Source organism: Plasmodium gallinaceum, assembly GCF_900005855.1.
Source record: "Plasmodium gallinaceum strain 8A genome assembly, contig: PGAL8A_v1_152, whole genome shotgun sequence".
NCBI classification, from domain to species: Eukaryota; Apicomplexa; class Aconoidasida; order Haemosporida; family Plasmodiidae; genus Plasmodium; species Plasmodium gallinaceum.
In genome coordinates, this window is record NW_021628316.1 from 173,573 (window position 1) to 189,620 (window position 16,048).

General features: G+C 16.8%; 5 protein-coding genes across 5 annotated transcripts; 3 read left to right on the forward strand and 2 right to left on the reverse strand.

Annotated features, from left to right (window-relative positions):
- Positions 1–197: 197 nt before the first annotated feature.
- Positions 198–4,181, forward strand: PGAL8A_00502100 (conserved Plasmodium protein, unknown function; the record flags this gene model as incomplete). The annotated part of the gene is made up of 1 exon (XM_028673836.1): positions 198–4,181. The coding sequence occupies one exon, from the start codon at positions 198–200 to the stop codon at positions 4,179–4,181; it is 3,984 nt and encodes a 1,327-aa protein (XP_028530249.1).
- A 922-nt stretch (positions 4,182–5,103) lies between these two features.
- Positions 5,104–5,508, forward strand: PGAL8A_00502200 (conserved Plasmodium protein, unknown function; the record flags this gene model as incomplete). The annotated part of the gene is made up of 1 exon (XM_028673837.1): positions 5,104–5,508. The coding sequence occupies one exon, from the start codon at positions 5,104–5,106 to the stop codon at positions 5,506–5,508; it is 405 nt and encodes a 134-aa protein (XP_028530250.1).
- A 1,000-nt stretch (positions 5,509–6,508) lies between these two features.
- Positions 6,509–7,930, reverse strand: PGAL8A_00502300 (conserved Plasmodium protein, unknown function; the record flags this gene model as incomplete). The annotated part of the gene is made up of 1 exon (XM_028673838.1): positions 6,509–7,930. The coding sequence occupies one exon, from the start codon at positions 7,928–7,930 to the stop codon at positions 6,509–6,511; it is 1,422 nt and encodes a 473-aa protein (XP_028530251.1).
- A 1,744-nt stretch (positions 7,931–9,674) lies between these two features.
- PGAL8A_00502400 (SAM dependent methyltransferase, putative) lies at positions 9,675–12,840 on the forward strand (the record flags this gene model as incomplete). Its single annotated transcript, XM_028673839.1, has 7 exons — positions 9,675–9,878; positions 10,201–11,799; positions 11,924–12,134; positions 12,213–12,274; positions 12,383–12,486; positions 12,555–12,645; positions 12,757–12,840. The coding sequence occupies 7 exons, from the start codon at positions 9,675–9,677 to the stop codon at positions 12,838–12,840; spliced, it is 2,355 nt and encodes a 784-aa protein (XP_028530252.1).
- A 511-nt stretch (positions 12,841–13,351) lies between these two features.
- On the reverse strand, positions 13,352–14,533 carry RPT4 (26S protease regulatory subunit 10B, putative; the record flags this gene model as incomplete). Its single annotated transcript, XM_028673840.1, has 1 exon — positions 13,352–14,533. One exon carries the CDS (start codon positions 14,531–14,533, stop codon positions 13,352–13,354), a length of 1,182 nt encoding a protein of 393 aa, XP_028530253.1.
- Between the last annotated feature and the right edge of the window lie 1,515 nt (positions 14,534–16,048).

Consider the following 16,048-nt stretch of genomic DNA (forward strand, 5'->3'; position numbering starts at 1 on the left):
TAAAAAGAATAATTTTTAAAAAATTTTTGAAGCAATTATATTTGTAATTCTTTAAATTGTTTTTCATTCATTAGGTTTAACAATTTTTTTTTTTTTTTTTTTTTTTTTGTTTTTTTTATAAGCAACAAAAATATGTCTAAAATTACAAATTTTACTTTATCAATGAAAAAAACTAAAAAAATAAAATAAAAGAGAAAATGAAAACTCCTCTAAATGATTTAATAAGGGAATGTAAAGAATTAGATGATTATTCTTCTAATTTAAAAAAAAAAAACTGCAAAATTATTTCTTATTTAAAAAATAAATCTAAAATTAATTCTCTTTTATTAAATACAAAAGAAATTAAACAGAACCAATTTTTAAATGGTGAAAGTAGTAAATTATATTTTAAAGATGAAAAAGTAAATAATTTACAAAACAAAGTATCTAATTATTTCGATTTATTAAATAATGATAGTATGAATGTGAAAAATGAGTTAAGATATAAAAGTAGTAATCAACTTAACGAATTTAACATTATTCCCAATAATCCACCTGGAAAGAAAAAGCGAAAAGAAAAAGCTGCTTTTCTTAATAAAATTAAAACATTTAGTAATGTAGAAGAAAACAAATATAATAAAAATATCTTCCTAAAAGAATATAAAAATAGTACAATAAGAAAAAAAGAACATTCTAATGAATACAATGTTCCAAAAATAGAAAATAATTATGACATTAAAAATAATATATATATAAAATGTATGAATGTAGATAGAGGAAACTCAGAAAAATATAGAATTAATTATTTTTCTCCTAAAGAAGAATTAACTATTAACCAAAATGAATATAATTTCATTAATAATTACAATAAAATATCAAGAAAAAAATGTAATATTAAGAATAATAATTCTAATTATGATAATTTATTACAAATATATGAACATAAATATCTTAAGATCATCTCTAATGCAAATAGAAAATCGTCTTCAAAACATATTTATAAGAAAGATTATTCTGTAAATCTATTAAATGATAAATTAAATAATAAGTTAATAACTGATAATAATAATAATTATCAAGATAAAAAGAAAAAAATAAATTATTTAGGAAATTCAAAAATACCAAACAGTAATACATATGAAGAAATAAATAATCAAAACAATTTAAAACACACAAAAAATAATAATTTAAATAATTATCTCATAAAAAGAGAAACTGATAAGATTAGTGATGATAATAATAATAATATTAATGAAAATAATAATAATGTTAATAGTATTAATATTAATGAAAATAATGATAATGTTAATAGTAATAATATTAATGAAAATAACAATAATGTTAATAGTAATAATATTAATGAAAATAATGATAATGATATTAGTAATAATGAAAAAAGTATTGATGATAATAACATTAACAACTATAAACAAAGATTAAAGATTAATAACAATTTTGATTCTATATTCAAAAATGAATTTAAGAATAACAATTATTCAATGGAAATAAATTTTTCTAAAGATAAAAAAATGAATAATGATATAAGAAAGGTTATAAAAAGTATAAACACTTTATATAGTTTTATAAAAGATAATGTTGCTAGTAATAATAAAATAAGAGAAGAAATAGATGGAAATTATTTTAACAATGATTATAATATGAATTTCAATGAATATTCATCTATAGATAAAGAACAAAATCTTCATAATTATGCAAGGAAAAAATATATAGAAGAATTTAAAATTCTTAGAAAAAAACAGAAAAAGAAAATTAAAATAATACAATGTGAACATATAAGAAAAAAGCAAAATAAAATAACAAAAAAAAAAATAGGAAAATTAAATAAAAAAATACACATAAAAATTTCACAATCGACATTCAATTTAGAAAAAGAGATTCGATTAGAAGAAAAAAAGAAATTTGAAAATAAAATAAAAAAAGAAGAAATAGAATATCTACAAGAAATGAAAAATAACGAAAAAAGAAAAATAATGAAAATATTAGATAATGGTATTAATAAATCAAATGCAGAATTACTTGAAATAGAAACAAAAGATTTGATAAAAAAAGTTGATGAAACAAAATGCAAAGATATTAAAAGTTTTATATTTTCAGAATTAAAAAATGAGCTATCTTCCAATTTACTCATAACAAATGACAATAAATCATATATTTGTAACAATAAATATATATACAAAGATAATAATTTGAAATTAGATAAAAATATAAAATCACCTAAAGAAATAAATAAAAACAGAACGAAACATCCAACTTTTTTTGAGTCTACTAAGTACCATAGTAATAAGGAATCAATTAATTATTTAAAAAAAATAAAAAATATTAATGTCAGAAATTTTCTAATTTATAAGAAAAAGAAAATATTTACTATAAATAAAAATAATTCTAAGAATATTAACTTAAGAAATATAACAACAAATAATATTAAACTAAAAAAAGACAATAACGAAATATTATTAAAAAATAATATAAAAAGAAAATTGAAATCAGCAGTTGAAGATAATGCTAATTTAACACTATCAGAAAATGAGAATGAAGATATTACAAAAAATTCGAAGGGTGATTTCTCTGAATGTAGTGTCAATATTGAAAGATTTAATAATATTAGCAAAAATATATTTAAAGAAGAATGTCCTGAAATCAAAAATTACAACAATAATTATAATTTAAAAGAATATATTACAATAAGAATCAATAATAAACAAAATTATGAAGAAAAAAAAAATATATTTGATAGTAATAAATTTAATTCTTTAAATAAAAGTGGATTTATAACAAAAGAATCAGAAAATATAAATATATTTTGTAAAAGTAAGAACAAAGAAAAAAAAAATAATTTGGGAAATCTTCAAAATTATAGAAAAGAATTAAAAAGAAAAAATAATATTTTTAATAAAAGTGTTAATAAAACTTTAGATAAAAAACTATATGAGAATAACAATTATTCTTTTTTCCCAATATTACTTAGTCATAATAACATCATATATATAGAAGAACAACACAATAGAACATATATATATTTAGTAAATAATTTAAATAATGTTATTCATAATATCTTTAAATATAAAAATAAAATATTATTTTTCCATGTTTTTTTTTATATTTTTAATTTATTTTTATTTTATAAATTGTTAAATACTGATCTGTTAAATAAACAAGGGAATTTTGCTACAAAAGAGACCATTTGCATTTTATATTTTATGATTATAGAATTTTATTTATTATTTTTAAATAATGCAATTTTTTTTTTTTTAAAAAGTCAGATGCGAAAAGCTATTGCTTTATTAGATAAGGTAAATTTAATATATTCATTAAGTAAACTTTTTCCAAAATATTATTCATACTTTAAAAGGCACTTTTCTATTTTAGAAGATATTGATAAAGAATTACATAAAAAAAACAAAAAAATAATAAATTCAAATAATTTTGAGGATTTATTAAATAGTAATTGTATTATTAAAAGTGAGAATAACCTAAATGATTTAGAAAAATTAAATAACAAAAAAGAAAATAATTCTGACAAGATAAACCAATTAGATAAATTAAATAATTTGGATTTTATACCTAATAATGAAGAAAAGAAGAAAAATAAAAAAAAAAGCCTTAAAGGATTGATAAGAAAAACAGATAAAAATTTAGATTTTAATACATCTAAAAATTGCAAAAATATATATATTTACCCATCTAACAATGAAAATAGCAAATATTTTAATGATAAAGTAAAATATAAAGAAAATAAAATGGTTCAAATAAATAAAAAAATAAAATCAAATGATAAAATAAATTTTAATTATTCTAAATCAAGATACCAAATTAAAAAATATAATGATAAAGAAATAATTGATTTTATGTTTTTCATATTAAGTAACCAAAAAAATCTAAATTTAGACAAATTATTTTTTTTAAAATTAAGAAAATATACCAATTATTTAATAATTTTTTTTTTTGCATTATTAATTTATATTACAGTATATTTTGAAATAAAGGATCCTTTCTATTTTTATTTGCAAAAAAATTGCATTTTTTTTACTTTAGTTTCTTTTATTATACTCATTCAAATACTTTTTTGTATAATAATAGAAATTAAAAAAATATTTGTAGAAGAAATGAGAATATTTTTAAATAAAAGGATTATTAATCTAGAATATCCATTATATATATATATAAATCAAAAATTAAAATAAACTTGAATACAATAGATTAGAAACATTCAAAAAAAAAAAAAAATAAAAATAATAAAAATTGAAATAATAATATTAATATAACAATGGAAATCATAGAAAAAGGTTAATATACATTGAAATAATAAAAATTTTAGATAAAAAGTAAAATAAAAATAATTATAATATATATATTATTATATGCTTCATAAATATTTTTTTTTTTAATAAAATAAAAAAAACATATTAATATATTCTTTTAGAAATTCATAAGATTTTATTTTGGTAATATATTTACATTATTTTGCATTCATATATATATATATTAAATATAAAAATAAAATAAAGATATGTTTTGTTATATAAAAAAATATTATAAATAATTGTTATAATAATTTTAAAACTTGTTAAAACATTTTTATTATACAGTGTGTATCTTAAATATTTTGGAGAATCTTCGTTTATGTTGTAAAATTTCTTTATCTCATTTATATAATTTTAAAAAAGTTACACGCTTATTTACACTTTTTCTAACCATTTCTCTTTTTTGAATATAAGTATGTTTTTATATAATTCATGTATTTTTAATAAAATATTTTAAAATTTTATTAATTTGTTAAAAATTAATATAAATAGAAAAGTTTTTTTTGTTTTTCAAAATTTATTTTTTATGTAAAAATATTATTTTTTATTTTAAAAAATATATTTTTTGGTAATTTTTAAATAAACATTAATAAATTTATAATATTTTATTTATTTTTTTTTTTTTCACGTATATATATACTTCAAAAAACTTTGCAAAAACAAAAAAAAAAAAAAAAAACAGTGAAACATGTTACAAGTATTTTTAATCCCTATTATGAAATATTTATTTATTTATTTTTTTGTTTTACTTATACTAATGTACTTTAATACATAGATTTCTTTACATTTCTTTTGAGTAAATATGCATAATCACTTTTTTAATTTCTTTAGTAAAAGCTTAAGTTCTTTTAAAATGTTTGTTGAAAAAAAAGAAAAATATAGATTATATAATTTCCTTAATAATAAAATCAGTACGAAAATAATAACAGGGGATAAGGAGAAAGCAGAATTAGGAATACATAAAATAAATAAATTTGATAATATCTTAAATAATTTAAAAAAAGATAATCAAATAAATCAAAAAACTATAAATATATGTAATATCTTTAATAATTATATTAATATTTCAGATATTAATATATATAAAGAAGGTAATCTAAAAAAAATCCTTTATTTTAAGTGGAAAGCTAGGAAATCTTATAAAAAAAGAGTTCTTAATTTACCTTCTACTAAATCAAGGAGAAGATATGCACAAAAAAATAGATAAAAATGAAAAAGAAATATTATTAGAGTAAATAAGTTTAATTATTTTGATATAAATATTAAGAAGGAATAATCTTAAATATTATAAAATTACTATAAAATTTTAAATAACATTTGCAATGTTTTCTTTTATATAAACAATTTTGTTCAAATACTGAGTTATTAAAAATTATATTTATACTATTACAAAATGAATATATATTGAGAATATATTAGGATACAAGATATATAAAATAATTTAAATCAAAAAAAGAAAATTCTTTTAAACAACAGTTATTGTTTTATTAATACATTATTACTATAAAAAAAAAAAAAAAAAAAGTTCATATATATATATGTATGTATACATTAAATGATTTTTTTAGAGGTATGTTTTTTAAAACATTCATTATTTTTTTTTTTTAGACATACAAGAATTGTTATTTAAAAAAAAAAAATATATTTATAAATATATTATTAGTAAACAAGTGAATTTCTTAAGAATTAAAAAAAAAAAAAAATAAATAAATATAAAAAATAAAGAATAAAATAAAATACAAAAGGTAATAATATTAATTTTATAAATATTTCGATTAAGAATGAAAATTTCATTATTTTTTTTATTTTTTTTTTTTTTTTTCTGTATCATATGTCTGAAAGGAATTTTTTATGATGTTATATTAAGTAAACAAAAATAATATAATGCATTAAACACTATATATAATATTTATATATGCATATATAATTTTTTAATAATAAATAATTACATTATTTTTTTTTTTTTTTTTTATAATTTCTATATTTGTTAGTTGCTTATGTTTTAATTTGTAACAATACTTTGATAACCTTTTTTTTCTAAAATATTATATATAAATTGTATTTGCAGCTCTATCTTTATTAATTTAGTAATAATTTTTCAAAATTTATGTTTTTACAATTTTTTAAACAATTTTTAACTTTTTTTTTTTTTTTTAATATATATATATGTTCTTATTTTCTCATTTGATAAATAGAAAAATACTTCATTAAAAATTAAGAGTACTCATTTTAGACTTCATAGGAATATAATATATGAGGTCTAATAAATTAAACCCTTTTAAAATTCTTTTAATAACTAGATCATATTCATTTTTTGATGATTCATATATATTAGCATGTTTTCCATTTTTAAATATATAAATATTTTTTAGTGGTAATAATCTATTTTCTTTTATTTCTTGAGTTAATGTATTTAATAATGAAATATTGTCATTTAAAGAATGTAAAATATATATATTAGATGGATTTATATTATTTTCATTGATTAATTTATTAAAATCAAAATCATATAGTTGTCCTTTTAATTGATTATTTAATAACCACATAAAAAAAGAAATAAAATATTTAAACATTGCTTTCTTATCATATATATTAACATTATAATTATTATTATTCTTATCTTGATTTATTTTTTTATTTATGTCGTTAAGGTTAAAATGAATATCAATTGTTTTATGTAAATTTAATATAGGTGAATCAAATATATACTTATCTATATAAATTACATTGTTTTCATCTTTTTTTTCATTATTATATGATATAATATTGTTTATAAATTTCTGCTTTGATTTATTAATAATTTTATTTTTATAATGTTTTGACAACAATAATACAAGGAGATTTGTTGATGATTGTGTGTAAATATTAACATCATTTAGTCCCATATTTTCCTTAAAGTAATTTAAAATGTTATATATATCTTCTACACCTTTATCATTGAAATTTCTTACATCAGGTATAAAAATATTAGTATCATGATTAATATTTAATTTTTTTAAAATATTTAAGAAAAACAAACATGCTTGTCTATTGCTATTGTATCCATGTAATAGTAAAAATAATTTATTACTTTTTTTATTTGATTTTATTAGCCAACCTTTAATATTATTAAAACTAGGTATTTCTATTTCTTCATACTTCATATTATACATACCAGGTGTAGCATTTTCACTTAAATTGTAATTATTTAATACATATGGATCATTCAGTTGTGAAACTAGACTATCACAATTAAAATTTATTAAATATAACAGAAAGAAAATAAAATATTTTTTTAAAAAGACATTTTTTATATATAAAAATAATTTATTTATAATATCAAAAAATGTTTTATGTAATATATCCTTACTAGTTTTCAAACATTTAAACACCTCTTCTTTCATTATCTGTGTATTTGAATCATACAAAGCATCTTGTATATACTGATAGCACTTATTATTTTTCCCATTTTTTGTAACATACGAAAAAAAATAATTGTTTAATTTATTTCCTTTTCTGTATAGTAAAGAGAATTTATTTTTAAATACCTTATTTATATCAAATATTGCTGAATCATTTGTATAAATTTTAATACCTAAATTTTCTTTAAAAAAAAATATTACTATATAAATTAAAAGGGATATTTTCATTTTTAACAAATAGTTATGAACAAATTAGAAAAAAAAAAAAAAAAAAAAAAAAAAAAATAGCTATATGAAATACATATACAAAAAAAGAATAAAATATAAATAAATAGATAAAAATGTAAAATTATATTATTCATAAGGAATTATTGAAAACAAAGGAAAAAAATTCATTTATATGAAGCATCTTATTTTAATGTAGCAAAAGAAAAAGGTAATAAAAGGGAAAATATAATAGTTAAATTTTGTGATTATCACAAATGAAATTTAAATTTAAAAAAAAAAAAAAAAAGAAACTATAAAAAAATGTTATATATTTTAATTTATATAAATTTCGATATTTATATAATCATAATTTATTCTGAACACATTAGCTTAAATGGAAAAGTTTTAAACTTTTGTTCAAATATACTAGAAAAAAAAGAAAAAATTATTAAAAAATCTAATTTCATAAAAAAAAAAAAAAAAAAATTAAACTATATTAAGAAGAAGAATTCAATGGAAATATATTTATTTCATTATATATTTTTTAATAAGGGAAAAAAAAAAAATAGAAATATACATATATATTTTTTTTAGGTAACTCTTTAAGTATCTTAAAAATATGTGCATACATAAATGAATGCTTAAAAATTTACTAAATTTCAATAAAAAAATGATATATCGATAAAGTACTCTTAACACATTTCTTAAATGTATTTCCTTTTTTTTCTTTTTATTATTTTTTTTTTTCTCTTAACATTAAAGAATATTTCATGTAAATTTAAGTTTGAGAAAAAAAAAAAAAAAGGAAATAAAAAATTAAAAGAAGACAACATATATAAAATGATATTTTTAGTTACAATTATGTTGAAATGAATTTTTTTTTTCTTTAATTTACGTGTTAACAAAACTTACAATTATTATTTTTTTCATCATTGAACAAATTACCTTGAAGTATAACATACTATTTTTGTTAAATGAAAATAAATCTAAATTTTTTTTTAATAAATTTAAATATTTTAACTTATAAATCCATTTTTAAATAAATAATTTTCTTTGTCAATTTATTTTTTTTTTTTTTTATTTATAATTCACCTTCCTTTAATTCTATTGTATTAATTTATACTAAAAATTTTATGAAAAAAAAAAATTGTTTTAAATAGCAGTATAAATATTTTATTATTATATATATTGGTCTTTTTTCTCTTTTTTTTTTTTTTTTTTTGTTGTTTCTTCTTTAAAATAATATATAATATTTAAAGTTTATTTCATATATTCGATATTTCAATTAGACAAACAATTAAAGAAAGAGTTATGAAAATTCGTATCAATTATTACATATAATAGTAACATTTCCTATTTCTTTTATATTCTCATTTTCACAATTTCTTTTAAAAACATAATGTTGTTTTATATTATTGAAAAATCTTCATATTATTCATAAAGGTACCAAAGAAAAAAAATATTAAATTTAGGTTGTTTCTACTTTATGAAAAAAAATAGTTCAATGAATTAAATAATAAATATGAAGTATAGCCATCCTTATTTTTTTAACTAATTTTATTCAAGTTTTATCTTGAACAGTTTTTTTTCTTTTTTCTCATTTTTTTTTTTTTTTTTTTTTTTTTTTTAATATTATCATTAACAATAGTTTATAATTTTTTTTATAAATTTTTTTATTGTTATGAGAATTTTTCATTATTATTAATAATTTTATTACTTAAGATTGACATTAAAATTTTATAACTATAAAATCAAATGGGGAATAATGTATTTAAATTATAATAAATTTTCTTTTTATAAGAATTTTAAAATAGTTACTAAGTATGATGTTTTTAAAAGAAAAATTAGTGATATATGTGAAAGTAAAATAATTACACTTACAAAAAGTAAAGAATATGATAAATTAAAAATTTATAAAAACAATATATATAATAACATATATGAGAATCAAATACTTCAAGGAGTAAAAGTTAATATTTTATAATAAAAATATATATAAATGTAAATAATAATGCAAATATAATCATCTATAATATATTCATATACTCTTATTATAAATTAAATGAATTATTTCAATAATGTGCACATATATAAGGATACATAAATATGTTAAAAAATGCAACAAATTTATTATTAAAATAAAAAATAAGATAAATGATACTATTTTTTCATAAATGTGTACATATTGTTGTTAAAACAGTTATGCCTTTTCTTGTATGATATTTAAAATAATTCTATATATATATATATAAATTTAACTTTTTTTTTTTATTTTTTTTTCATAAATGTAGGTCCATAAAATTGATTCGGAAGGTTATGGAGAAATAGCTATTTATACAACAAGACAAAATTTTTTATTTTTTCTAAAATTTTTTTTATTAATTCCTGATGAATTGGTGAATTTAAGAGTCCTAGATATAAATAAAAAAAGGAAAAAAATAAATTTTCAATTACTCTGTAAAACTAAAAAAAGTAAACATGAAACAATACCTATATGTAAATATTTTTCTAAATGCGGTGGATGCATTTATCAACACATTAATTACAACTATGAATTAAAATTAAAGAAAAATTTATTGATTAGTTTATGTGAAAAATACAACATAAATGTATTAGTTAGCAGTAATAATTATTTACATAATTCTCATGAATTTTCTAAAATAAGTGAAAAAAATGAAGATAACATGATAGAAATATCTCAAATAAAAAAAGAGTATGCAAAAAATGATTTTGAAGATGAAAACCTTTTCATAAATAATAATTCATTTGATGAGGAGAATAAAACAAAAAACATGAACGATATAAGTCACAATTTTAACAGTAATATTGTTAAGGGAATTAACAATTATAATAGCCAAAATAATAATGACAATTATAAAGACTACGATTATAAAAATGAAGATACAACTCATAAAAATTTAATGAATAATTATGAAAGAGAAATGAAATATTCGAGATTATATGATTTTATATCTTCACATGATTATCATTATAGAAATAAATCTTCAATTAGTTTATCTGTTACAGATCATTTATCTATAGGTTATTATCGTCATCATAGTTATGAAATTTGCGATATAGATGAATGTTATATTCATGATAAAAACATACAAGATATATATGTAGAAATTAAAAAAGAAATAATAGAAAACTTTAAAAAAAATAATATATATATTTTTAATAAAATAAACAATAGCGGATATCTAAAAAGTGTGGACATAAAATTCAATGTGTATAATGAAGAAAAACAATTTTTAATAAATTTCATTGGATTCTCATTGAGTGATAATGCGAAAAAGCATTTAAAAAATATTGCTAATAATCTATCTTTAAAGAATAAATCAATTAAAGGAATTTTATATAATGTAGAAACTAATAAGTTGAAACAAATAAAAAATGAAACTATTTTATATGGAAAAAATTATATTTATCATAAATATGAAAAATATACTTATAAATTAGGAGCTTCCACTTTTTTTCAACCTAATCAATATCTTAATGAATGTATTATTCAAATAATTTTAAAATTAATTAAAATATATAATATCAATTCAAAGAATTCATGTTTATTTGATCTCTTCTGTGGAATAGGTTTTTATTCTTTACCACTTTCTGAATATTTTACTGAAATTATTAGTATAGATTATTCAATTGATAATATAAAAAGTTTAGAAGAAAATATTAAGATAAATAAAATAAAGAATATAAAATGCTTCAATTTGAATTTATTTAATCCATACGATTTAAAACAAATTAATTTACATATAAGAAGATACGTCATAAATATAATAAAAAATAATGATTATTCCTTTTATGATAATTTAAGGATGAAAATTAATTCCACTCTCATATCAACTGATAATGAAAATATAGTTATCGAAAATGTTCAGGTTTTTAAAAAAAAAAAAAAAAAAAAAAAAAAAAAAAAAAAACACATGTATATATATATATATATGTGAATATTTTCAATTTTCTCAAAAAGTGTTTATATAAATATATTTATTTTATTTATAGAAACTTCATTCTCCTTATAGTAATTTACCAAAATTTGTTTATGAAAATTTAAATGATGAATATTCTCAAAGTTCGAATAAAAAGACTTCAACCATTTTTAGTGAAAATGATTATAAAAATTTTGATAATAATAAGTGTGAAAATTTGGATTCAAATAATTCTAATGTATTAAATTCATGTAATAGGAATAGCATTCATGATACAGAATATGGTAAGATAAAGTAAATATATAAAATAACATATCTATTTTTATTTTATTTTTTCCTATTTTTTTGTTTATTTTTTTAAGAATTTGTTATACCAATCCCTGATTTGATAATAATTAACCCACCTAGAAAAGGATGTGAAAAGGTTAAAAATGAAAAATAATAATAAAAATTAAGTTAAAAAAAAAAAAAAAAAATGAAATTATATTAAAATAGTGTTAATACATAAATATTAATTTTATAATTAATTCAGTTATTCAGAAGGTGGCTAAGAGGTTTATGTTGTAGATTTATTATATACATATCATGTAATGCAAACAGCCAATTTAGAGATATTAGTCATTTAATTAATCTAGGGTAAATAATTTAAAACATTTTAAAAAATTCATATAAAATTTAGTACTTAATTTTTTTCTACTTTTTAGCTATTCTATAAAAGAAATTATTCCATTAGACACTTTTCCAAGAACACAACATTTTGAATCAATAACTTTTTTAGAATTCGACTTTAATAAGGTTAAAAAAATGTTTTAAGAATTTTTTAATATATAAATATATAAACATATATACATACATAATTATATATATGTATGTTACTATATAAGATTTTCTTTTTTTCTTTTTTAGAAAATAGATAATGAAAAAAAAGCTATAATGGAATACGAATTAAGTGAAATCAAAGAAAACAAAAAAAAATACAAGAAAAATTAAAATTTTCAAATTTTCAAAAATTATATATATATATATATATATATATTTACACGTTTATTGAAGTTTTATTGAGACAAAAGTTTTTTTATTTTTTTAATTGGGATAAAGGATAAATGTATTTTTATACCACTTTTTAACAAAAAAAAAAAATATATATAATATTAATAAAAAAAAAAGAAAAAAAGGAAAGAAAAAAATATATGAAGCACTTTTTTATTAAAATAACACCACATATAAATGAAAAGAGTTTTATATGAAATAAGATTTTTAATATGGATTTCAAAAAAAAAAAAAAAAAAATATCCTGTATTTTTTTATATGGTTTTTATGTAATACCACTTTAATTTTCATCTAATTATCTTGATAATTCTTTTTACGATTTCTTTTGAAATTTTTGTATCATTTTTTTGCAATTATTTTTATATAAGAATAATTTTACAGCTTCACATATATATATGCATTTCATATTAACAATATATTATCAATATTTCTCAAAGATCTAAAATAGGTTTCAAATTTTTTCATATTCTATTTTTCCTTCTAATTTTTTTCCTTCGTTAATTTTTCTGGCAGCTTTATAAAAATCTTCTTCAATGACATAATCCCTCATAGCTCTAATTGCAAACATTCCAGCTTCAGTGCAAACATTTCTTAGATCAGCTCCGTTGAATCCATCACACAATCTACAAATAGATTCATAGTCAATATCACCAAGTTTGGTCATTTTACTTGCATGAATTTTTAAAATTTCAATTCTGGCTGTTTCATTGGGTAATGGAATTTCAATTTTTCTATCTAATCTACCAGGTCTAATTAAAGCTGGATCTAGAACATCTGGTCTATTAGTAGCCATAATAATTTTAACATTACCTAATTCTTCAAAACCATCTAAATGATTTAATAATTCCATGAGTGTTCTTTGAATTTCTCTATCAGCTGAAGTACCTTGAGAAAATCTTCTACCACCAATAGCATCAATTTCATCCATAAAAATAATACAAGGTTGATGCTCTTTGGCATAATTAAACATTTCTCTGATAATTCTAGCACTTTCTCCTATATATTTATCAACAATAGCTGATACAACTATTCTCATAAAATTGCAATTAATATTTGATGCCATAGCTCTAGCTAATAATGTTTTTCCTGTTCCTGGTGGTCCATATAATAAAACCCCTTTTGGTGTTTTAATACCTACTCTTTTAAATAAATATGGATTTAATATTGGTAATTCTACAACCTCTCTCATTTGTCTAATTTGTTCACTTAATCCTCCTATTTGATTATAATTTACTTTATTTTTGCTATTTTCACTTTTATCTATATCACTTATCATATTAAATACCAAAGGGTCAACCTCACAAGGTAATCTTTTCATCACTGTTAATGTTGTCATATCTAAGGATACTCTAGTACCAATTACTAGTTTACTTTTATTTATTTTTGATTTGCATCCTACAACGTATCTAGGTCCGCTTGACGCTTTAACTATAAATTTTTCTTCTTCCAACTGTTTTAATATTTGACCTATTATTTGCCCAACACTTTGCAATGCTTTTAAATTATCTTCAGTTTTCTCATACTTTTTATTTAATTCTTTTATATCTATTCTTAACTTTTTTACTTTACTTTCTATTTCTCTATGCTCTATTACTTTTTTTACATATAATTTTATGCTCTCTTTATTATCCATCATATCTATATAATTAAAAAAAAGAAAAAAAAAAATGAAAAAATTTAATTTATAAAAATTACAAAATTTTTCATCAAAATATCAGGTTTTATATTCATTTTTTCGTATATCTGTTTATAAAAATCTATCATATTAATAATTTTATAAATGCATCTTTAATTAACTATGCAGAAATTTATATATTTATATATATAATTTTATTTTAACCTCATAATTACAATGTTTTTAATATTTTCAGTATTCTCTTTCACTTTCTGTATCTCTCTTTTTACATATAAATAAAATGGATATATTTATTATTTTATTTTATTTTATTTTATTTTTTTTTTTTGCTTGTTTTATCTTTATTTTTAAGTTATATTTGCTAAAATTTTTAAAATGGAAAAAAAAATAAAAGAAACAAAAAAATTAAATTAAATAATATGTTAAGTCCTCATGATACTTTTTTAAGGTAAAAAGGAATAATTTTTTTAAATTAAAAAAAAAAAAAATACTTTTATTAAATTAAAAGTATAATAAAATTTATTTAAAATGTACTTTTTTTTTTAAAGTTTCATTTATATAATTAATGTAATTAAAGTTTTTATTCTTTTTCATTGTTTTATTTCATTTTTAATAAAAATGTTAAATCCGATATATTTTTTTTTCAAATATCAAATGGAGTTACCTGTTTCATAAATGAAACTTCATTTTCATTTTTTTTTTTAATATATTTATGCAATTTTTCTGTTTTTAATAAAAATACTTTTTTTTTTTTTTTTTTTTTTTGTTATTTCTATATTAAAAAAAAAAAAAATAGAAAAACAGAAAAAAACTACTTGTAGGAAAAAAATTTAAAAAAACAATACTAAAACAATTAGTTAATTGTATCTTTTTATAATATATATCTATTTAAATAGGAATATTACTACCTTTCATACATTTATTAAAATGCATTTAAGTAAAATTCATAAAAATTAAAATAAATTAGACATTAAAAAAAAAAAAAAGAAAAATTATAGTAATTTGTAACATTAAATATCTACACAAAAAAAAACTTATCGAATTATTTAAAACCTTACATAGTAACTAAAGAACGATTTAATATATATATATGTTGTTTTTAAAATGAATTAAAATGAATTATTAGTAAAATAAAAAAACATACCTTATTGAGAAAAAAAAAATTTATTTGTCACTTATAAAAATATATGTGTATTAAAATACGTTTATGAAAAATCATAATTTCCACTTATTTCATTTTTTAATAAGATCAAAATTTAAATTGATATAATAAAATTTATTCAAAATACTTTCAGTTTTTATTTTATCATATTTTTTATTATTTTATTTTTTTTTTTTTACTTTAATATAATTAGCGAAAAAAATTCATTTTTCGAATAAAAATAAGTTAAAAACAAAAAATTTAATGTCTCTATTAACTTTAATAATTTCTTGTAGGAAAATTAAAAAAATATATATTTTTAAATCATTTAAATATAAGAAATAAAAAGGCTTTTTCGGTGGCTAGTCCCC